The 24659-nt window shown below is 35.4% G+C and overlaps 2 protein-coding genes and 1 long non-coding RNA gene across 3 annotated transcripts in view; 1 reads left to right on the top strand and 2 right to left on the bottom strand.

The window, feature by feature from the left end:
• Window positions 1-4660, bottom strand: part of LOC136811979 (uncharacterized) — a 5935-nt gene extending 1275 nt beyond the window's left edge. Inside the window, exons 1-5 of the mRNA XM_067068585.1 lie at window positions 4315-4660; window positions 4082-4207; window positions 3426-3743; window positions 405-851; window positions 6-284 (exon numbers count right to left, since the gene is read on the bottom strand). Coding sequence (XP_066924686.1) covers window positions 6-284; window positions 405-851; window positions 3426-3743; window positions 4082-4207; window positions 4315-4654 — 1510 coding nt within the window. The 5' untranslated portion in view covers window positions 4655-4660. The remainder of the gene's footprint in view (window positions 1-5; window positions 285-404; window positions 852-3425; window positions 3744-4081; window positions 4208-4314) is intronic.
• Window positions 4661-5987: 1327 nt separating this feature from the next.
• LOC136811982 (uncharacterized) lies at window positions 5988-10802 on the top strand. The gene is made up of 4 exons (XR_010847316.1): window positions 5988-6081; window positions 6653-6737; window positions 7192-7256; window positions 10489-10802. It is a non-coding gene; the product is annotated as an uncharacterized lncRNA (long non-coding RNA).
• A 1813-nt stretch (window positions 10803-12615) lies between these two features.
• The window catches only part of LOC136811994 (small G protein signaling modulator 3-like), a 32119-nt gene continuing 20075 nt past the window's right edge, over window positions 12616-24659 (bottom strand). Inside the window, exons 16-28 of the mRNA XM_067068599.1 lie at window positions 23823-23941; window positions 23398-23465; window positions 23026-23113; window positions 22582-22686; window positions 16801-16859; window positions 16299-16386; window positions 15910-15980; window positions 15592-15640; window positions 15219-15275; window positions 14775-14803; window positions 14173-14295; window positions 13820-13883; window positions 12616-13464 (exon numbers count right to left, since the gene is read on the bottom strand). Of these exons, the coding sequence (XP_066924700.1) occupies window positions 13393-13464; window positions 13820-13883; window positions 14173-14295; window positions 14775-14803; window positions 15219-15275; window positions 15592-15640; window positions 15910-15980; window positions 16299-16386; window positions 16801-16859; window positions 22582-22686; window positions 23026-23113; window positions 23398-23465; window positions 23823-23941 (992 nt within the window). The 3' untranslated portion in view covers window positions 12616-13392. The remainder of the gene's footprint in view (window positions 13465-13819; window positions 13884-14172; window positions 14296-14774; window positions 14804-15218; window positions 15276-15591; window positions 15641-15909; window positions 15981-16298; window positions 16387-16800; window positions 16860-22581; window positions 22687-23025; window positions 23114-23397; window positions 23466-23822; window positions 23942-24659) is intronic.

Raw genomic sequence — 24659 nt, 5'->3', positions numbered from 1 at the left:
TTCACAGCTCAAAGAGTTGACGGTCCACTCGTCCATGAATACCAATTCAGTTTGGTTATTGATAAGATGACCAGCAAACTTCCCTTCTTGGGTAACACCCGCAATATTCTCTGTAGAAATGATTCCATCAAATGGTGCCGCCCAACTGGTCTTCCCCGAGTCCGATTCCCCTTGGAGAAGTAGCTTTGGCTCTTTCATGGGAAATTTACGGTGTAGCAACAGCTGATAATACTTCTGTAGAAATTCTGTACGAGTTTTCGCATCGGGAAAACTGTTGAATATTCCTGAAAAAATAAAACCATACTTACACATCGAATCTGGAAATGTTAAAGTTAAAGAGTTGAATGTAACCTCAAAAGCTATTTCAACTTAAAATAACAAGAAAAAACGTAAGATTTACTAACCTTGAACAAATGGTCTTGGGTATGGAGTTCTGTCTTTGAGATACTGGTAACGTACGAATGCCCTCGGCGTGCAACCTTGGGGGAACTGTTTGATTTTGTAAAACCTTTTTTCTGATATCAGGAAAATTGTACCTTCTGGAAGAACTTCAATAATGTTATACAAAACTTTGATGGGCTTGATAAGTCCGCAATCAGGATCCGATAACAAGTTGCTGACTGCTGTAATGTGTGATGCAAGTTTGTTGGCAATCTTTGCAATTCCAAGAAGTTTCTTAAGATACTTTGGTACGGTAATGCAATAAACGTACGTGAATTGGCTGTCAGGAGCTTTCTTGTATATCTTTCCTTGAGAAATGGCATAATTCTTCTTTCTCATGTGCCTTTCGATATGATCAACAGCAATGCATATGGGATCAGTGGGAATAAACTTGGCTGACACTTCAGAAGCTGAAAAAAATTCAAGATGTGCTCTTTACCACTTGTATTGAAAAAACAACTAAAGTCAACTTGAAGCCTTCCAGTGCAATTTCACGAAAATTCATTTCGTGTAATAACAAGTAACTACCATACACTAGTGGGAACAAGCAATCTTAGTTTTAGGAATAAGATAAGAATAAGGAGGGTGGGCTCGCCCTACCACCCAAACCGCCACTTTGACCTTTTCCTTAAGATTCATGTAATAACAAGTAACTACCATACACTAGCGAGAACAAGCAACCTTAATTTTTGGAATAAGATGGGAATAAGGAGGGTGGGTTCACCCTACCACCCTAACCGCCACTTGACCTTTTCTTTGAGTTTCATGTAATAACAAGTAACTACCATACACTATTAGGAACAAGCAACCTTGATTTTTGGAATAAGATGGGAATAAGGAGGGTGGGGTCGCCCTACCACCCTAACCGCCACTTGACCTTTTCCTTAAGTTTCATGTAATAACAAGTAACTACCATACACTAGTGGGAACAAGCAACCTTAATTTTTGGAATAAGATGGGAATAAGGAGGGTGGGTTCACCCTACCACCCTAACCGCCACTTGACCTTTTCCTTGAGTTTCATGTAATAACAAGTAACTACCATACACTAGTGGGAACAAGCAACCTTGATTTTTGGAATAAGATGGGAAAAAGGAGGGTGGGGCCGCCCTACCACCCTAACCGCCACTTGACCTTTTCCTTAAGTTTCATGTAATAACAAGTAACTACCATACACTAGTGGGAACAAGCAACCTTAATTTTTGGAATAAGATGGGAATAAGAGGGTGGGTTAACCCTACCACCCTAACCGCCACTTGACCTTTTCCTTAAGATTCATGTAATAACAAGTAACTACCATACACTAGTGGGAACAAGCAACCTTAATTTTTGGAATAAGATGGGAATAAGGAGGGTGGGTTAACCCTACCACCCTAACCGCCACTTGACCTTTTCCTTGAGATTCATGTAATAACAAGTAACTACCATACACTATTGGGAACAAGCAACCTTAATTTTTAGAATAAGATGGGAATAAGGAGGGTGGGTTCACCCTACCACCCTAACCGCCACTTGACCTTTTCCTCAAGTTTCATGTAATAACAAGTAACTATCATACACTATTGGGAACAAGCAACCTTAATTTTTGGAATAAGATGGGAATAAGGAGGGTGGGGTCGCCCTACCACCCTAACCGCCACTTGACCTTTTCCTTAAGTTTCATGTAATAACAAGTAACTACCATACACTAGTGGGAACAAGCAACCTTAATTTTTGGAATAAGATGGGAATAAGGAGGGTGGGTTCACCCTACCACCCTAACCGCCACTTGACCTTTTCCTTGAGTTTCATGTAATAACAAGTAACTACCATACACTAGTGGGAACAAGCAACCTTAATTTTTGGAATAAGATGGGAATAAGGAGGGTGGGCTCGCCCTACCACCCAAACCGCCACTTTGACCTTTTCCTTAAGATTCATGTAATAACAAGTAACTACCATACACTAGTGGGAACAAGCAACCTTAAATTTTGGAATAAGATGGGAATAAGAGGGGTGGGTTAACCCTACCACCCTAACCGCCACTTGACCTTTTCCTTAAGATTCATGTAATAACAAGTAACTACCATACACTAGTGGGAACAAGCAACCTTAATTTTTGGAATAAGATGGGAATAAGGGGGTGGGTTCACCCTACCACCCTAACCGCCACTTGACCTTTTCCTTGAGATTCATGTAATAACAAGTAACTACCATACACTATTGGGAACAAGCAACCTTAATTTTTGGAATAAGATGGGAATAAGGAGGGTGGGTTCACCCTACCACCCTAACCGCCACTTGACCTTTTCCTTAAGATTCATGTAATAACAAGTAACTACCATACACTAGTGGGAACAAGCAACCTTAATTTTTGGAATAAGATGGGAATAAGGAGGGTGGGTTCACCCTACCACCCAAACCGCCACTTTGACCTTTTCCTTAAGTTTCATGTAATAACAAGTAACTACCATACACTAGTGGGAACAAGCAACCTTAATTTTTGGAATAAGATGGGAATAAGGAGGGTGGGTTCACCCTACCACCCTAACCGCCACTTGACCTTTTCCTTAAGATTCATGTAATAACAAGTAACTACCATACACTATTGGGAACAAGCAACCTTAATTTTTGGAATAAGATGGGAATAAGGAGGGTGGGTTCACCCTACCACCCTAACCGCCATTTGACCTTTTCCTTAAGGTTCATGTAATAACAAGTAACTACCATACACTAGTGGGAACAAGCAACCTTAATTTTTGGAATAAGATGGGAATAAGGAGGGTGGGTTCACCCTACCACCCTAACCGCCACTTGACCTTTTCCTCAAGTTTCATGTAATAACAAGTAACTATCATACACTATTGGGAACAAGCAACCTTAATTTTAGGAATAAGATGGGAATAAGGAAGGTGGGTTCACCCTACCGGTGCAAGTACTTCTCCTTAAGATCAATGCAATAAGCAGAAACAGCTAGATACTATTAGGAATAAGAAAGTGTCTTACATTCAAGTGTATCGGATACGTCCAGTGAAAAGTTGATTTTGAAGATTTTCATATCGTCAATTGTCTTCAGTATTTCTTCTTTTATATTTTCCGGAAGTGTTGGACGAATTTTCAATTTGGCAAGTGGTTCACCTTCTTCGAATTCAGAGAAAACTGGTTTTTCCAATAAGGATAGCCGATCTCGCTTATAAGCTTTTATTCGTACGGCTTCCCAATAGAAATGCATGGCTTTGTTCATTAGTTTTGTTGAATTGTGATCTTTCAACACTTGACATAAAGATCTTGTATAAGCTTCTTCGGTGCCGATCTTTCCTTGCCCTGAAAGAAACCGCAAGAGAATTGATTTACATAATTTGAAATAAAACCTGACAGTTTCTTTAATATGCTTTTCTATGAAAAAAACTATGATTTCTCCATTTCAAAGATAGAATTTAGTTAAAATTTAAAAAACTCTAATGTGATATTATAATGAAATCTTGTTTGAATTTACACATTTTACAGATAGAATTTAGTTAAATTAAATTCTTAATAAAAATAGCCTAATACCATTGCGTAAGCTATTTCTTGTTCACATTGATAGTTAACATTTCTTCATTTTACAGATAGGATTTAGCTTAATTTTGGAAAAAATAGTCTTATGACATTGCTTTAGTTACCTCTTGTTTGAATTGGTCGGCAAGATGTGACATTAAGACCAGCAAGCATGATCTTTTTGGATATTTCCGTTTCAAATTTTGAGGCACCATGTTTTGTCGTGGACAGAGCAATCCAAAATGCCACCCCTGAAGTGATAAAAAATATTATAATTAGGAAATAAATTTCAAAGGGCGTTATAGGAAATTAATGGACGTCAGTTAAAAAATAAGAAATATAGAGAAATCTTCGTTACCTGGTATAAGCGAGTCGTCCTCATCATAATCTTCAAATTCATTGTCATTTTCATAACCAACAACATCCCGTTTTTTCTTCAGCTCCTCTCTCAAATTGTTCGATTCCATTGCACACGTGCAAGAAAAGTATGCCACAACATTTTCAAAGGAGTCAACTATATTCTCCAGTTCAAGACGCTTTGTATCGATATTATATGCAGCTACTCCTAAATCTTTTTCAACGACGTCCCATAAACATCGAATAGAAACTATGTAGAACCGATCTTTAAAAATTGGAATGAGGAAATTCCTCAATCCATTTCTTACAGTGCCATCTCTCAGTGTTCTTTGAACTGACATCTTGTTCACGCGAAGTGAACACTGTTTGATACTATGCCTTAAGGGGATTAATTTTCGCGGGGATTATATTTCGCGAATTTCGCGAGTTTTTCCGAAATTCGCGAAAATTAATCCTCGCGAAAATTTTAAAAACCTTTGGATTCGCGAAATTCGCAAAATATAAACCTCGCGAAAAATTTAAAATCATGATTTTTGCCTGAACCCCTAGGAAAATGAAAGAAATTCAGTCAAAAAGGGGCTGATTCGCGAAATTTTATCCTCGCGAAAATTTAGAATTCCCGTCTTCGCGAAAATAAGTCCCGCGAAAATTAAATTATTTCGCGAAAATATTATCTCGCGAAAATAAGTTCCCGCGAAAATTAATCCCCTTAAGGTACTTGTATTTCAGATAAAGAAAAAGAGTTTTTATATTTTTATTACTCTCATAGTCTAAAACAGCACAGCAATGAAGTGCCACCTCAGGCTGAACTAATTTCCCCTAATTACTTTTGTTACTCATCAAATTTGACTAATGATCTATTTATTTACCTTATACGAAACAATGTTGAGGGGGCTGTTGTTCTTTAGAAAGACGACAAATGTCTTGTATCATCAAAGGAAAAATCAGTTTTCTGTATTTCTGAGGAAAAAGAATTCTTTGTACTTATCAAGGAAAAAGCAGTTTCTTGTATTTTTCAAGGAAAAAGCAGCTTCTTGTAATTTTTCAAGGAAATTTATTTCTTGTATTTTTCAAGAAGTAGTAAATTTGTCGAAGTACGTACTTTTCAAAGAAAAAAGCAAGTTTTTGTATTTCTTAAGGAAAAAATGTCATGTACCTCTCAAGGAGATAAACTTTGTGTATTTCTTGAGGAAAAACAAATTTCTTCTACCTCTCAAGGAAAGAAACAAATTTAGATTGTCTTTAAGCAAAAAATCATAATTCTCATACAAAATAAATGTCTTTTGAAAAGTTCTTGTGTATGAAGTGAAGAAAATGTCCTCTTGTTGCCCTAATCTAGGCTCCATATAGTTAGAGACCTGTCAAAATCTAGTTGAACTCTCGACCCCTGGTTTACAAGACCAGTGCTCTAACCCCTGAGCTACGAAGGCACATACATCGTCAAAAAAACTCATATAATTTAAAACATTTCGTGATTGACAAAATCTTCATTGATGAGAAAAATGTCTTTAAAACGCATCCCGGATTCGAATAATTATCCTTTGATAATTCCTTTTAATTACTTGTAATTTTGTTATGATGCTTTTTAAAACAAAAAGCTTCATGAGCGTTATTTGAAATTCAAAGTGAAAAGAAGCAGGCTTTACTAAAAAGCCTTGAAAAAACGTGTTAAATTTACACCCTAGCTTTAAATTTTTTCATTATTTTCTCGTTCCTATAGATTCAAACAAAACGAGGGAAAATGTTCGACATATTCATTAGATAATAAGTAAGTATCTTTTTTTCGGTCTGTCTCATTCTTGCTTTGAAATCACTTGAAAAAAATTACATAAATTTGTATTCATTTAAATGCCGGACACACTGTATAACCAAATTTTCCTGGTAAAGTAGTGTTGCAATAGCTCGAACCTCTATAACTTGGCTGTGTTCTTGATTCGAAATGTTCGCTTTTTTATATAAGAATAAATGTCCATGATGAAAATGGCCAAAAACTTAAGAATATGCTATATATCACATCACCATCGTGGAATTTTGCTGCTCAAGCTAAGAATTTCATTTTTAGAGCATTTTCAATTATAAATTGTCAATTTTCCCTAAGTAAGGCTCACTTCTTTCACAAAAATGCCCTTTTATGCTTGATACGTACTAAAGATGTAAGAATATTTTAGGTTGATTTTCCCAAAAAAGTTTTTAAGAATATCCATGATGAAATGGATTTACACCACCATTCTTATAAAAAAAGCGTGTAACTCACTGATAGTAACACCGTGAATATTTTCCCATAAACGAATGTCTCCAACGATTCTACATAACTGATACTGTACTCTCTTTTCGTCTAGATATTCATTATTTGCGGTAGTCAATCACCAAGGAACGTTGGAGGTCGGACATTACACGTGTTTCATCAGACAACGAAAAGATCAGGTAACGGCAAAACAACGTCTACGTAAAATATTGAACGATGGCGAGAGCTTAGTTTGACGAGCAACGCATTTATTTTCATTTTAACGAGAACTAATATTCGCTAATGTTTTGCCTGAAAGTGAGTGTTTTAGGAAAAAATTTGGGCTTACATTACTTTAGAAAATCATGAGAGTGCTTAATTTTGACTAGAACTAATTTTTGGTGAATGTTGGCAAAATCGCTATGAAATAATTCCCCTTGATTGAAACCACCAACCGTTCATGACATCAATTTAACTAACTTGAATTTTTAAACTAAGCTCAAGTGGCAAGCTTGTGGACGTCAAAGAAAGCTTGCTGCGGCTGCTCAATACTGGTTTTTCGACTTCCTCATCTGAAATCAAAAAGGCTCGCTTTTCACAAATTATTCATGAAATTCTTCTTTCCTACAAATTCTCTTTCTTTTCTTCTTGCAGTGGTTTCAATGTGACGATGGTTGGATCACAAAAACGACATTAGATGATGTTTTGAATAGTGAAGGGTAAGTAAACCATTACATACACGTCGCTTAGAAAGGACAATTGTTACATTGTCGTTATAGCGCAAGTCAGCAAAGAAACAAGAGAACCGCGTTGCTCATGACCTCATCATGAAATATACTTTGCTGTTTTTTGGTTCTTTGCTGACTATTAGGTAGATGCAGTCTGTTGGATAAACTAACCGGGTTAGGGTTAGGGTTGCGGTTGCGGACGGCGAAATTTGTCGTTTTTTATGAAATTTGTCGTTCTTTTTATCAATTTTTAGTAAATGGAGGATTCCTTAGATTAACCCACCTAGTTTGGCGAATCTTCAAAAATACATTATTAGTGAAATCATCCCTGGCAAATGCGTAATGAGTTATTTCCGTTGCGTGATTTTCATTGGGAAATACACTGTGTGTGATTTTCCTTGGGAAATACATTGTCTGTGATTTTCCTTGGAAAATACATTTTGTGTGATTTTCCTTGGGAAATACATTTTGTGTGATTTTCCCTGGAAAATACATTTCTCAACTTCAGTTGAGCTATAATCTGAGAATGTCTGTATGTATGTATGTATGTATGTATGTATGTATGTCTGTATGTATGTATGTCCGTCCGAAAACTTTAGGGCAGGCTGGACACTTCAAAAAAGGTCGGATTTGGCTGAAATTTGGCACACTTGTTCCTTGGGTGAATATCTGGGGGTGTTTTTTTCATTTTTTGAAAATTTTGATTTTTGGGGCCTGGGGACGAGTTTTTCGCCAAAACGAGGCTAAAACTTTGGGGCAGCCTGGACACTTCAAAAAAGGTCGGATTTGGCTGAAATTTGGCACACTTGTTCCTTGGGTGAATATCTGGGGGTGTTTTTTTCATTTTTTGAAAATTTTGATTTTTGGGGCCTGGGGACGAGTATTTCGCCAAAACGAGGCTAAAACTTTTGGGCAGCCTGGACACTTCAAAAAAGGTCGGATTTGACTGAAATTTGGCACACTTGTTCCTTGGGTGAATATCTGGGGGTGTTTTTTTTCATTTTTTGAAAATTTTGATTTTTGGGGCCTGGGGACGAGTTTTTCACCAAAACGAGGCTGGCAGCCTGGACACTTCAAAAAAGGTCGGATTTGGCTGAAATTTGGCACACTTGTTCCTTGGGTGAATATCTGGGGGTGTTTTTTTCATTTTTTGAAAATTTTGATTTTTGGGGCCTGGGGACGAGTTTTTCACCAAAACTTTAGGGCAGGCTGGACACTTCAAAAAAGGTCGGATTTGGCTGAAATTTGGCACACTTGTTCCTTGGGTGAATATCTGGGGGTGTTTTTTTCATTTTTTGAAAATTTTGATTTTTGGGGCCTGGGGACGAGTTTTTCGCCAAAACGAGGCTAAAACTTTTGGGCAGCCTGGACACTTCAAAAAAGGTCGGATTTGACTGAAATTTGGCACACTTGTTCCTTGGGTGAATATCTGGGGGTGTTTTTTTCATTTTTTGAAAATTTTGATTTTTGGGGCCTGGGGACGAGTTTTTCACCAAAACGAGGCTGGCAGCCTGGACACTTCAAAAAAGGTCGGATTTGGCTGAAATTTGGCACACTTGTTCCTTGGGTGAATATCTGGGGGTGTTTTTTTCATTTTTTGAAAATTTCGATTTTTGGGGCCTGGGGACGAGTTTTTCACCAAAACGAGGCTGGCAGCTTGGAGACTTTAAAAACGGTCCGATTTGGCTGAAATTTGGCACACTTGTTCCTTGGGTGAATATCTGGGGGTGTTTTTTTCATTTTTTGAAAATTTTGATTTTTGGGGCCTGGGGACAAGTTTTTCGCCAAAACGAGGCTAAGACTTTGGGGCAGCCTGGAGACTGCAAAAATGGTCAAATTTGGCTGAAATTTGACTGTAAAGCTATGATGGTAGACCTTAAGAATAGGGATATATGTAAACATTTGTGAACCCAAGAAAACTTTAATATCTTGATAAATTTTAAAATCAATTTTCGTATATGATAAATTGTGGGAAATTAATTTTTCAGAGCAACGTGTGAACAAAAGCCACAAAAGGTTTGAGGAACTTTCTCCTAAGTTATTTATTTTGAAAGGCTCTTAGGACGAGGACACTATTCTAACGCACATAAAAAAATGAAAAAATTAAGATAAAAACACCCCCAGGTATTCACCCAAGTAAACAAGTGTACCAAATTTCAGCCAAAACGGACAAAGTATATTTGCTACCTAATACTAAATATTTGAAATGTTACAATTGGGCCTTCTAATAACGGGAAAATCTGAAGTTGAGCCCAGTGCGGTGCGCACGTTCGACTATGTCTATTATTTTCCTTGGGAAATACATTTTGTGTGATTTTCCTTGGGATATACATTTTGTGTGATTTTCCTTGGGAAATACATTTTGTGTGATTTTCCCTGGAAAATACATTGTCTATTATTTTCCTTGGGAAATACATTTTGTGTGATTTTCCTTGGGAAATACATTTTGTGTGATTTTCCCTGGAAAATACATTGTCTATTATTTTCCTTGGGAAATACATTGTCTGTGATTTTCCTTGGGAAATACATTTTGTGTGATTTTCCTTGGAAAATACATTGAGAGTGGTTTTCCCTGGAAAATACATTGTCTATTATTTTCCTTGGGAAATAGATTGAGTGTGAACAAATACATTGTTGAAGCGAGACCTTTCTTGGGAAATCAGAAACCTGATAAACAATATTTCTTCTGAAAAAAAAACTGAGATAATGATTGCTTTGGTTAACTAATGATTCGAAGCAGTCATAATTTGCGGTCATATTTTCTGGTTTCCGGTCATCATCAAGTCTTATCCGCAACAATTTAATATAAGGAATGTTTGGTTTGCTAAAAGTAATGAAATTCATAAAATATATTAAGTGCGTATTCTGACTTGACTCATTCCATCTGATCATTATTAACGCCATTTTTTTGGTGGCACACGCCGTTGTTTAGAAAAAAAACCCGGAAAAAACCTTTCTCGAAGTTTTCAAAGTGTAAAATTTTGAAAGAAATTGGGCCATTCCATTAAATTTCCACACCAGGGGGACCAACCAACCATTTCAAGCCAAAAAACATTTCTTGGAAATGTGTTGATAGGAAATTTGTAAAAATACCTAACAATTTCTGCTCGAATCACCCCCTGGACATGTTCGTCCATCCCCCCGTATGGATATGAAATATAATGGCCCATCTCATCTGAAAAATTCTGCTACGAGACTGTATGTTTTCTCTTTCTTTTTTCAGGTACCTTTTATTTTATCACAAGCAAATACTGGAATACGAGTGAAAAGCTGGTGAAGTAGGATGGAAGATAGAGATCATGCATCTCTCCGCCTCGTTGTTGAGTGTTATTGTTGTTCCCATTGGAGGCAGTTATGAACGTCTCATGGACGTTGCTTGCACCTTGAGTGGAAGGATGTTGAATGTTGCTTCTGTTTTGTTCATGAACTCCAAGTTACGTTAGATTTTTCTATGAATCTTTGAAAAAGGCTATAACTCATCTTATTCTTTACGGTCTGCTTAAAATGGTGCTCGAAAAGGGTGTCTGCTCACCTATAATGGTCTACAGTGTCTCCCAAAAAAAAAAAATTAAAAACAGAAATTTTTGTATAATGTAAAATCCTCAAAACTCGTTAGCTAAACTGGGCTTAAAATAAGATTCAATTCTATAATCAATAGATTTTCAATTCCCAAGATGATTGAATAGGTTTTTGAGAAAGTGAACAAGCCAAAAAATTATGAAAATTTAGGTTTGGACTAATGGCCTCAGGCTTCAGAACGTTGCATTATACCATCCCTTAATTCTCGAAATAATTTAGCTGACATAGACATCGTTCAACGTTTCAATGAAATATGCTTGTAACAATATTTTTCATGATTGTCGCTTCATTCGCAAAATTCAGAGCAGTGAGTTTAAATGTTTTGATGAAATTTATATCAAATTATTTAACAAAAATCTCGTTTTTATTTTAAAAAGTAATTTGTTATACTTTTTTATAGAATTTTTTACGTGCATTTGTTACTTGAACCCTTTTTAGTTTTATGAAAAGAAAAACTTTATGATTTAAATAGGTCGAAAAAATGTCAAAGAAATGATTTAAAACACTAACTAACCTTGTTTCATATTTTTGTGTAAATCACTTTGGGAAGGTTATTTTGAGTTCGAAACTCTCTAGAACTAACAAAACATTCATAGGCAAAATCCAGCTTATAGGGGAGATGGCTAATAATCATTGGGAGCATGGTACTCATGAGCAAGCAAGGTTGGATTTGTTTACGTCGGTTCGAATTAGAGAGCTTCTTGCATCAAAGGAAGGTAGTTCGTTTTCTTGCTGTTCTTTCACTCTAATGGGCAACTTTTTAAGACTTTCAACTTTATGTGCAATAGTTCTTTGTGAAAAATAAATTGAATTTATGCAATCAATAATTTTCTCCAGTACCAAAAATGGAATTTCTAGCACTAAAGGCTTCATTTTTAATCTTAATTTTCTAGAATTCTAGAATAATTTTCCTCTAAATTATCATTTCAACGGTACCGTATATGATTTGTTATTAGAAGCATTGATTGGAAAATTGCAAGCAAAACAGACTTTAAATTAATATACGTGTATTTTTCATTAAAATTTATTATCCAATCCATTTTTCGAAAAACTCTGTTCAAAAAAAGTTGACGACAAATAATGGTTGATCCTAATACCAACTTCATGGAAAGTTGCATAGTAGTATAAGTAACTAAAGTGTATCCAGATATAATTGGCAGTCCGTATATTTTGATACATTGCTCTGGAAGGAGAAACGATATAATTAAAAGTTATACCTCGATGAAAAGATAATTTTATTTTAAGACTTTAATTTATTTCAAAAATTTCAAAAAGGAAGATGAAAACTTTGCTGATTTCAAATAATAAGTTTTCTGGTTTTTCATATCTAACTTGGAGGCTAAGAACGGGCAAAATAGATCCATTTTCGACAAAGTTTAGTACTCCTTTAGTATAAAGAATAAAGTATCATAGAATAAATTTTTTACATATCTCAGGCTTCAAAAGTTCTTCTCCGAGTGCTAAAGAAATTACAAATCCGTCTTTTCATTTTGCATAGCATATTTTACTCTTACTTTATATTTACATGGTCAAAATATACAAAAATGATTTAAGAAAAATTAAATTTAAAAAAAATAAAATAAAATAAATTCCATAATTGAGAAAAATATCTCAATAAGTTCAACGCAACAGTATTTCTTTGAAAATTAAATAAGATAACTGTTAGAGTTTATCATTCCGATAAAGTGAGAACCACGATTTTAAAGTTGGATAGTTTAGTTTATCTGTCATTTGTAGTCAATCATTGTCACAGTAAAAAAAAAAGTCTTACTAAATAAAAATATCACCCAAAATAAATCCGCAAAAGAACGCGTTATTGAGATTAAATAAGCGAAATAATTTATACAAAATACATATTATATTCTCTAAATTGTACTAAATTACTATAAATAATTCGTTAATTGCAGTTTAATACATTAAACTTCCAAACTAAGAAATCCCAAAAATACTTTTAATCTGATTGCCAGTAAGTCTATTTTGTTTGACAATGAATACAATAATAAGGATAATAGCCATAATAGGCTTTTTCATAAATTATTTTGAGTACAACGACTGCCTCGTTTGGAAACCAATACCAAGGTGATTGAATCCCTCGAGTCTTCAAATGTTACTTTTATAAATAGAGACTTTTAAACTCCTATGGGAAGTATATAGCAATATTTTGAAAACGAGGTTAGGTTATTTATGATAAGGTCTATAAGACTCCCAATTTCAATTTATTGAGTTTTTAACAGACTTTTTCTTGCCTACCCTAATACCTTGTACTGCGACCCAGTTTTCATTTTCATGAAATTTTTTGGCTCATTTTCAGTACTGTGGGTAACCGTAGACTTTCAGTTTTTGTTCAAATCTGATAAAAACTTAAGGTAAAACTTTATAAATGAAAAAAACCCTTTGTCATACAAAGATATTGGATATAATAATTTCATTACAAAACACCGGATCGGCGGAAAAAGCGACGATAAAATCTTTTTCAGACGAAATTTTTAACCGACGAAATTTCCGCCGATAAGGTAATCTATTGTCTATTATAATATTACTATTATCATCACAGGTCCCAGCTGAAGAGATGATGTTTGACCAACATGTCTTGAACGTCACCTTTCATGTTCACTGCTGTCTAAAACAAAAAGATATCACAAATCAAAAATTAAGTTAAGGTCGAGAGTTACCACTTCGGTTGTTCTTGACATTTTGGCCAAAAAATTACCCTTCAAACCCGAGTGATTTTAGAAAGAGTATAAAAATACCTTTCTAATGGCATCGAAACAACTTTCTAACCCTAAAGTTACAAAAAACTTTTATACCAGTTTGAAAATTTGGATTTCCAAAAAAAGAAGCTGTAAATATTCACATTTTTCAAATAATGTTGCATAAGAAAGGCTGCGTTGTCTGATGTTTTAAGCCGTAAGTAATTCCTTACTGAAAACCTTTTTTCCTTGGTATGGAAAGAATTTTTGTGACAAAAAAAATACCTTTTTGGGTGCTTCTTCGAGTTCGGAATCGATAGATAGATTGAAGGAAAATTGTGAAAGGATCCTGTGATGAGAAAGAAAAGATTTCAATTATAACGAAATTATTTATCTAGGTCCTCTTCGATATTTACCAATTTAGTGAACATTTGGAGTTTTAAGTCCATGGTCATGATTGACGTTTGTTTTGATGCGATTGTTTGGCTTTTGCCATTGTGCTCATGCTCATTTAATATTCATCCCAAATCTGGATGAAACAGATAAAAGTGGTCGAGCAGATTCTCTTGCAGAGCCATGGCCTTTAGAGTGAATACGTGCTATACGCAGAGTAACCAGAATATGCTTGGAGATCTTACCTGAGCTCACATTTGATTTGAATCCATCCAGGACTTCTGATAAACGAAGCTTCGTCGTACCAATTCTGATTGATGTCTTTGACCAGACAAAATAATTCAAACCATAAATGGAGTACTTGCTCACTGGAAAGAGAAAAGATACAATGTTTCAGAATTATTCATTCGATATTCGTATGGAGATAACGGTACATTATTTTTCATACCTTTTTAGCGTCCGGTGATCGAACGCTGCTCTTTTCGAATTGAGAGAATTCAAAAAATAGCATTTTTCATGAAAAAGTGGCATAAAAAGTATCCTTTTCTGTCCTAGCTGATGCTGCCCTGCCTTTGCAGATTTTGACCTGTATGGCGGAGGAAAAAGATTACTTCAGAAAAATGGTTAAAAATATTACTTGATTTGAAGAAAGTGAGGCTGAGGCCTACCCTATATCGCCAAAATCACTGGGACTGTTAAAATAACATATGTAAGAGCTTTCCGTAATCTATCAAAACGTTGACAAAGGCTTCAATGGCTCAAACGAAATTTAAAAGAAAAGTCGTTTCTTTCTTTCAGAGGCAGCAACCTCTACCGAAAGAAATTTGAAATTTGTTTATTGACTTACTTCAGACCGTAGCAAATCAGTGACCTCAGCTAAAATGAAAAAGAAATTGAAATATATGAGTTAAATTTGAAGTGCAGAATTAAGATACAATTGAGTCGTTTCAGCTCGAACCTCTATAACTCGAATGTCCCCAAACAAGATTTATGGTTCCTTAAGTTAATAATGCCTTTTAAACCTTACTCCGTAACCTCCTTCCTTAATCACCAAATTTCCTTAATTCGAAAAAATGTTTCACGTGTCCCGTGTGTCCCGTTATGGAGACTCCAAGGTAGTAAATACAAAAGCCTAAAACACCATGGGAATCAGTGGGAATCATGGGAAACGACAGCCTTTGACCCAATAATATCAGGGATGATCAGATCAAACTATTTAGAAAATGAGCTAGAATACTACGTAAACCTAATATAAACCTTATAAATAATATGTGTTAACTTTAAAACAAACCTTGACATCTAAGTCAGCTTTTGCTTCATCGTGACTTGAATTGATTGCTTGTACTGCCTACAAAAATGAGATGTGTGTGTTTTTAGGGGGGCCTTATTAGGCTCAAAAGAGATCTATTGATAACTTGTCGTAGTTTTTTATTAACACCCAGAAAAAAGTGCGACATGTGCATGCATATCACAACTTGTTCATAAAAACACAGTTAGGCCAGTCCAACCTTAGTCTAAAAATTAGATCCGGGGTCAAGACGGACATGGAAATACCATGGTCTTTTTAAGAGAGTTTATAAACTTTTCGAGTTTAGGCTTTTTAAAAAACGGCTATCCATCAAAGAGACGAATAAGGAAAGAATTAAAAGCAAAGAATTTAATACCCTATATAGAAGTTCTTCTGGTCCTAAGACTTTACCATCTTCGTCAAGTCTAAAAATAAAGATAAAATCATACTAGTAGAATTTGATACTCGTAACACTTTTCAGTCTAATATTTGAATCGTAATTTTTAACTCCCTCCCTGACGAAAACAAGCCCACTCAGTGTCAAAGACAAAGTATAAAATTGTTCATTGTTTTAATCTGTTAAATGAGATAGAACAAACTCGATGTTGGTAGGACCTTCATGTCAAGATACTCAAACATAGAAGATGGAAGAGACGATGCGTAGTTCTTCAAGTGTTTAGTATAAATGACTTACTTGAATGTTTTACAGAGGACTAAACGAGAGTAAACGGATTGATAATCTTTGATTACTTCTTCTTTGCTGGCCTGAGAAAAATTACAAAGCGAAAATCAAAATTAAATCTATTGTACATAAAAAGCTGAGAGAAATTAAAACACGACAGTTGGTTACCATGAATAATAAACCAATGGGGGATTTGGTTGGGTGGGGATTCAAGATTAATAAATGGAGAGTATTTACTTTTAGTCACAACCATTCTTATAAGAAAATGGAGGCTTTACCAAAAAGACAAGATCAAGAAAAAAAACAAGAGATGCACTCTGACGCAAGGACATGGTTCATCTTTTGGATAATCACAAAAGATCATTTTTTAAGAATTTTCTGAGAAAAGAGAAATCTCTTACTGCTTCAACAAAATGCCATGGATGTTTATTGCCAAAGACAGAATGACGAAATCCGTGATCGAAGATTCGTTTCATAGCGTGATATAATCTGAAAAAAAAGTTAATTGTCACTTTGTGATATTTTTCAAGGGGTATATTTGGGTCCCGGTGAACGATGACGGCTAACTATTAATTCGTCACCGGTCAAAAAGCATATTTATTTAAAAACTACAGTCGACGCTCTCTAATTCGACGTTCTACTGTTCGATGCACTTCATTATTCAATAATATTGAAAGTCAACATCAACAAGGATTTCTCATTAACGACGTTGATACGATTTGATGAAAATCCAATTCCCCTTGAAAATCGAATTAGAGAGCGTCAACTGTAGGTATAATATCTAACTCTAGAAATTTTTAAGCCCTGCCAACGTGTTAAATGAAAAAGCTGATGTTGATATTATTTCTTATCAAAGTGCAGGCTTTTGCAGTCGAAATAACAGCTAGACTTTCAACAACGTACCTTCCCCGAACGAGATCACAGATGGTTTCCGTCACAGTGTCATCCCCAGCTGACGAATACTGAAAGAGAGGAAGAAGAAAATGAGAGGTGTTGTAATAAACTATAAACCTATTCTTCACCTAACGATTCTAATGACTTGTAGTGGTCAAAGTATGAATTCAAGTTTTGGATGATTAATAGAGCAAGTAGACGTGAAAAACAATTTACTTTATCAAAAATTTATACAAAACTGATGTTAACGACTGGCTTTTCTTTTACAGAGAATTTCTGGTCCTGTTTTGAGCGGTCCAGGAGTCGTATCTTAAGAACCGTCTTCGCTATGGCGTCATACTACCTGTCAGTTTGCGATACTGACACAGTTTATCGGATCATTGTTTGGCCCGGTTGAAGGTTTATTCATTTGCCAATACACAGGTTGCAAAATCAAAGTTTGAAGGCAAATCACACTTTTACTCGAAATTTTTATGTGCTTGTTATATGACATTTATTTCTGATTGGTTCGAATTTATTAGTCAGCCAACAGCTGATTATTCAAATAGGCTTTTTCCCCATCATCATCAGACCAAAAGTGAAAAAAACATGTTACCCCGATATGCTCATTGCGTAAGCTGTGTTTCCCCGATTTCTAAAGTTTATATCCGATCGGGTTAACTTTTAGTGTACTTTTAGCGTGTGTTGTTTTTAGAAAACATAGATGTCGTTTCAAGATGGCGGTTTAAACGGCTCAGTGTTTTCAGTGTAAATGCAGGAAGTAAATGAATGTTGAAGCTTCAATTTCTGTCATATCTTTTTTATAATGACTTTGAAACTTGGCAAATCAAACACATGATTTTCATCAAGGGGATTCTTTTTTATATTTGTTGAAGGTTTAGCAATTTGCTCAAGTTTTTTGGTTTTAAGAATTTCTGCTTTTTGCATAATAAATAAACATATTTTTCCTGTTTGCCTCTAGCTGTAGGTGGAATTGATCATGTTGTAATGTTATTGGAATATGGTAAAGTATAAAAAAGTACAGCTACTGTCTAAATTTGATAAAGACAGGATGCAATCATGTTTTTGGACTTGGATGTATTTGCCAGTATGGATTTCGTGTAACTAACGTATACAACTGAAACGTTTTTGACGCATTGGTTTAAGGGTACTTACAAAGATTGTTTGATTTTCAGTTGGTGTAAAGTAATAATTCCAGCTCGGCGTGAATGACTCCATAATCCATTGATTTTTATATGTTGGCGCATGCGCCTCTTTTCCCATCTTGCACCCTTATTGAAAAATTGAATGCTGGTACAAAAGAAATTTTGCTTGGCGTGAGGCTTGCTGTACGGAAAAATATCTTCGGCGCGAGATTTTGTGGAATCCATACTGCACTGGCGTGTTTAGCTACAACAACAGCAGAGGGAGACCCATCAAAAATATGTTCTGTTCGCGCAGGCTGTTTGCGTCGACCAACCAATCCAACCAACTTGGCAGACAAAAATGCTGGAGGAGTCAGAAAATTGTCAGAATTTTTCATCAAGCGAGCGATATTAAAAACTATACTTTGAAACCATTTTCCAAAAAACCTGACTAGATTTACTACCGACCGACTGACAACTCTATTTTATGAAGATTTTTGACGCGAATGGAACATGTATTTGATTGCCGCCAGAACACTGGATAAAATGACGACCATCACATATTATTTTTTTATTGTTCACATATCTGGACGCAGATTGTGTTTTGTGACCTTGGCGCATGTTTTGGGCTTTTTTGGTTGGAAACACCCACCTGTTCATAATAGGTAACAAACATAGAGAATGGGTGGACCCGCCCATTTGAAACACTATTTTACCATAATTTCATCACCAATCATTAGTCAAATAAATTACTTTGATGCTGTTAAAAGACAATACAGATCCACAAGTGCATTATTTTAAAGTTTATAATGTCAATTTTTTTTTTCGACATTTTCTGTCTGATTTTTAATTTTTTACTTATTTTATATCAAAAATAAAAAAATAAAATTTTTATACAAATTATCATGATATAATATGAACACTACGTGCATTGTAATATTTTAGAAGGGTTTGTCTATAATAGGGGGTGTCCATAAAAGGGTAACCTACCTTACTAAAATACAGTTTCTGTTGAAATTTTATAGGGACTGAACTACTTTTCGCAAAGTTTTTGAGGCAAATTGTGTTTTTCTGGAGTATGTGACTAGCTTAATTGTTAATGGCAGCCAGTTATACAATTTCTAGAGTGTGAATTTCTAGTAGGAGCACCTGAAGAATTGTGACAAAGTGTTATTAGAATTTGGTCAGATATACAAAAATTATACCTGGTTTAGAAATTTAATAAAGATCAAAACATTTTTCACAAAGTTTGGAAATTTAATAAAAATCAAAACTTTTTTCACAAAGTTTTGCTAGGTTGCTTAGCCTTTCAAGAAATTTTTTTATAATACCTTTAAAATGCATTTCAGGGCGAATAACACCATTTCCATTTGTTAGAATAGAGATACCCCGAAAATATTTGATTTGACCTTAGCAACCTGGTTGCTTATAAAAAAGAAAATGTGTACATACATAACTTTAACCCTTTCCGGACGCATGATTTCACGGCTATATGACGCAAACAAAAATTTGATTTTTGACTAGCTTCACTAAAATTGCAATAGAAAGTGATTGATAAAAGATATCACGATAAGTAATACCTCATTTTTTTCACATGTAATAGGGGTTTTGAAGTATCAAAAAAAAAAATTGAAATATGGCTGACACCTGGTCACGTGACCGAAAAATCGGCAGATTTTTTTTCGGAAAGGTAAAATTTTTGACTTTGAATAAAAAAATAGAGTAAAAGGCATTTGCTATACGCCTTGAACTTTGAATATGATTTAGAGAATTGAATTACTGACCGGGTAAAAACAATTTCATGTCAAAAGCTTTCCAAGAATCTGAGTAGAGTGATGTTTTGTCCAAATTTTTGAGCAATTTTTCCCTTACAGATTTAGCCTGAGTAAATTTACAACAAATATTGAAAATTTATAATTCTAGTTGTAAACAAGATATCGAAAAGCGGTTTTTTGCAGGTTATTGGAAATTTATCTCAAAATCATTATTTAAAACCATGTTATTGTATTTTGGCGCCAAAAATGTTAAAATCTTTTACAAAGCTATGGGCCAGCTGGTGGCCCGTGCGTCATATAGGAACACGATTCATGGGCCACCCAGTGGCCCATGCGTCCGGAAAGGGTTAAAAGGTACCAATAAAGGCGGCAATATTACATAATTTTAAGATTGTACGCGTTGTGATCAAAATGATATCATAAGTGCTATCTACTTGTCCATTTACCATTTCGTATTGCATTGTTTTGTTTTGCTTGGTTATTGTAAACATGCTATTGGAATAAATTTAATAAACTATTATTCAAAAAGAAAACTACTTGTATTTATAAATGTAAATGATTCGTCTATTTGATTTTTTGATAAAATCTTTGAACAGGTTTATAACAGGACATATCTAACATTGTAATTTGTCCCTAGATTTTTACTTTATCTTCAAAAATGTTAAAAGTCGAATTTAAATGCTCAACATACGGAATGTTCATTTTCTACTCAATCTAACTACTAGGGGGGGGTTCAGGGTGTACCCGATTCCGCAATTCCGCCAATTTTTTCTCCAATTTCCGTCAAACCGTCTTAAATTGAACCAAAATTCCGTCACCGAAAATTCCTTTGAAATTCAATATTTTCGTCGAAAATTCCGCAAATTTTGAATATCTTTTACCAATTCCGAAATTCCGCATTTTTTTTGCTAAATTCCGTTTTTCCGCACTAAAATTGTCTGATTTTCCGTCTCCGTCAGAGAACCCAATTTCCGTAATTCCGTCTAAATTTTCGCCAAATTCTGCCACTCCGTCCGAAAAAAGGGCCGATTCCGCTCCTCCGCCAAACGTGAACCCCCCCCCCAACTAGGAGTTTTGAGTAACCTGGACAAACATTTTTTAGCAAATTGTGGTTGTTAGCTCTTAAAATTTTCCAATTTCGCTTGATTCTTTATGCATCTAGTCCTTCCTTCCATCGCAGCTACTTAACTTCTTTACAAGCTATCCAACTAATAATCTAGCTATATTGGCTGACTTTCCAGCCTCGGCTGGTTTATTGACACTAATAAAGTTATCTATACGGAAGAAACATTGTGGCAATTTGTAATATTGTGATAAACTGGTACCAACAACAATCAATATTTATTTTTACGATATATTTCGGATATATTTATCCATCATCAGGTCTAAAAGAATAAAAACAGTTAAAACAGTTATATAGATTTAAAAATTATATAAGGTAAATTTCAAAATAATGCAACGCATCCCTTCACTACATACACATAAGACACTATAAATGAATAAGCAAAATTGAATTGATACAGAAAATAAAAGGAAAAATTAGAAAAAATACATACAAGTATATAAATCGCTCAGGGAGTATAGACGTAGCGTTTTGGGAATTAAATTTTAATTACCAAAGCCCTACTTCTATACTCGTCTTTTGTATTAAGAGATGGCTTATGCTCATTAATCATTAATGCCTCAAGGGCCATTAAATAAAATGTTGAACGTGACGTAGTACAAAGAATTGATACGTTCTCAATTGATAGCTCGATACCACAATCCTTAAAATGATTCCCCACGGGGCCAGATCTTTTGTGTTCTTTAAGTCGTGTGATTAAATGACGGATCGTTTGACCGACATAGCACGATTGGCATCGTGAACAACAAATTTTATAAACCACGCGACTTTTGAAACACTTTTCAACTGGAGGTTTCAGACTTGGTAAATCCATTTTAAGTTTTTTCGAGGTAAAAATGATTTTACACGGAACTTTCAATTTCTTTAGCGAACTTTCAAAGCTATCCGACACTTTACCGCGATATTCGATAAAAAACCATTTTCTCATCCACTTTGTCTTCTTCGTCATTCTTGTCATCTTCCTCGTTTTTACCGTTTCGAATTATGTTAGACAAAGTTCTAGATATTATTGGTTCGAAGAACTGCGTTGGATATTGATTGTTTCGAAGCATGGTCTTGGCCTTTTCCAGACTGTCGTGGAAACTTTTCCATGAACTGCACGTATTCTATGAACTAAGCCTGACACGACTGACCTTTTGTACTTGGTCGGGGCCAGTGCGTTATAATTCATGGTAAGCCCTGTATCTGTCGGTTTCGTATACCATTCTGACGAAAGTTTTGTTCCGTTACGTTTGATTAACATGTCAAGAAATGGTAAAGACATATCATTCTCTCTTTCAATCGTAAATTGAAGTGAAGGATGGATGTTGTTAATCTCGTTTAACTTATCATTTGTACTGCGATGGTCGATTTCTCTCAAAATATCATCCATGTATCTCGTAAATAACTTGGCGTCGCCTTTGATAGTTTGATCGAATTTGCTAAGCCAACCGTTTGCCAACAGCGGAGCTGGAGGGCTCCCCATTGCTAACCCATCTATTTGTTTGTAATAACCATCGTGTGATAGGAGAACCACGTCACGACTACACAAGGAAACAAGCGTTCTAAAGGCTTCTTTATCAAGTTATAAAGTTATCAGCTGTAAGTTGTAAAGCAAGTAACACGGGAATAAAATCACGTGAACTTTTTCGAGTAATCACATGTTTTGACTGCACTGATATAATTTTGCAACCCGTACATATCGAATCACAGCACCGAGTGGAAATCGAACCATGACGGCAGTCAAGAACGATACCCACTACACTACTGTGCCATACAAAAAACTAACCTCTTTGCTTCGTTCATCCAATATCTGTACGAATTTGGCGGGAAACCATCCACGAAGACCGTTCAATTCACCGATCCAACAATGCTCGTCTTTTTGGGACACGATCTAACGGATGGAAAATAGAGATTGAAATACCTTCAAGGGTACAACCACACAATCTAACGAATTGAAAAGGTAAAATAGAGATCAATCCTATCTCTTCTAGGATGGACAACCATGTTGATCTCCACTCAGAAAAATTAAAGTCCATTCAATTTAAGTGTTCACTCTTTTTGCTACCTAGTGGAAACCACTCTCAAGGGAACCAATCTAATTTACGTTGACATGGTTTCTATCCACATGGTAGCAACTAGAGAAGAGTGTACACTTAAAGCAAACGGAGCAATGCGGTCGGATGGGATATGAGATTACCTACAGTTCGAAAAACTGGCTTTGTAAACTTACAGTTATAAGGTCATTTTTACGGAAGCCGAGTTCGTCATCTTCGTGTCGTTCAAAGTCGATCAATGCTTTCGCACGCCGGTGTTTTAGTCTGTCGATTAGAAAATGATATCATACATTACGTACGGGATTTTGTATCTTAAATGGTAAAAAGCTTTAAAATAAAATTTCACAACCCTAAAATAAATAGAAGTCTTTCTTAGCTCTATTTTAACTGTGTAGATTGTTAGGCCGATTGGGGGTCGGGGGGGGGGGGGGGGGGGGGGGGGGTAGGGAGATTCTAGTAAATTATGTAGAAATTTGAGACGTCAAAGTCTATGTACATACTTCACTGAGGCGGAAATCTTAGACGGAAGGAAAGTAGTATATACTTACTTTACGGAATTCATGAAATTATCATAATCGTTCGCGTTTGCGTCACGTGAATAGTCTGGTAATAACTCCTATATGATGGAAAAATACATAAACCAATAAATTTGAATAAATCTAGTCTCTCTAGGGTACTCTTTTGTGCTTAATTGTAGGCAAGATCACTTAATATTGACCCCATTTTATGGATTTTCTCCCAGAGTACCAACCCCCCCTACAATTAGAATTCAAAAACTTAAAATTGTTCCAATGATACCCTCTAAAATTAAATATCCAATGATATAAAATGTAAATGCTAAAATCGACATTCTCGCCCAAACTTTAAAAATTCTGAAAACGTTAAATTTTTCAAAAATCTCAAATATGTCGACCTTGATTATAGGAAACTAAGCTTCTTCATACAACTCCTGAATGACATTTTCACCACTTACAGTCTTCGTGCCACGGAAATCAAAATGTCTTGCGATGAGAAGTATAGATTCACGAAGTTCGATGATGGTTTCTGTTTGTGACACGTTCTTTGCTTTCATCGGTAGGTGCATCATGTTACCTAAACGTTGAAGAAAATCCAAAACTTTCTTTTTTAAACAAGTTATACTTTTTATACCTACCCATCGAATTTTACACATAAGACAAGGAAACGTTTTTAGACGTTTTATGACTGAAATTTTACCCCCCCCCCCTCCAAACCTTTTTCAAAAGATCAACCCAACGGCCTGTTCCCTAGGGCAAAGCAACGGGAAAGGTGACCTCGTTAGGAAGGTCAATTTTAGTTCCGCCCACAACCTTTCGGTAAGGGGTCAAAGGCAAAAGGACCAATCTAGTATTACCTTTTCAAAGAAATGCTTGCAAGTTTGTGAAGTTCGTAGATAGGAACAAGACTTTCAAAAAACATTTGTCAAAAAATTAGGTTTCGTAAAGACGTTTGTTAGGTCAGGCGAAGTTTCGTAACGGTTAGATGAAAATCCATCATTATAGAAGAGAACGTTCGAATTTAATTTTCCTTAATTTTCCTTATAGGCCATTTCACGTTCGAATCATGGAATCATGGGTAAACAGGACCACCACCCTCTGAAGACTTTCTGTTGCTCTAAAGTTTTCTACGTCTTGGCGTTTAACCAACGCCGTTATAGGGGCGCAATCAGTCCTGATTACCCATGATTAACTTCGACCGTGAAATGACCTAATATAAATCAAACGTTTGCTTCCATAGTGGAAACAATTTTGTAACAAAGCAATATCTCTCTGAAACCTATAAAGAGATAGTA

The sequence above is a fragment of the Clytia hemisphaerica genome, unplaced genomic scaffold (assembly GCF_902728285.1).
Source record: "Clytia hemisphaerica strain Z4C2 unplaced genomic scaffold, Clytia hemisphaerica genome assembly, whole genome shotgun sequence".
In the NCBI taxonomy this organism is placed as follows: Eukaryota; Metazoa; Cnidaria; class Hydrozoa; order Leptothecata; family Clytiidae; genus Clytia; species Clytia hemisphaerica.
The sequence above is the reverse complement of the archived record's forward strand: the minus strand, read 5'-3'. Positions and strand labels throughout refer to the sequence as shown.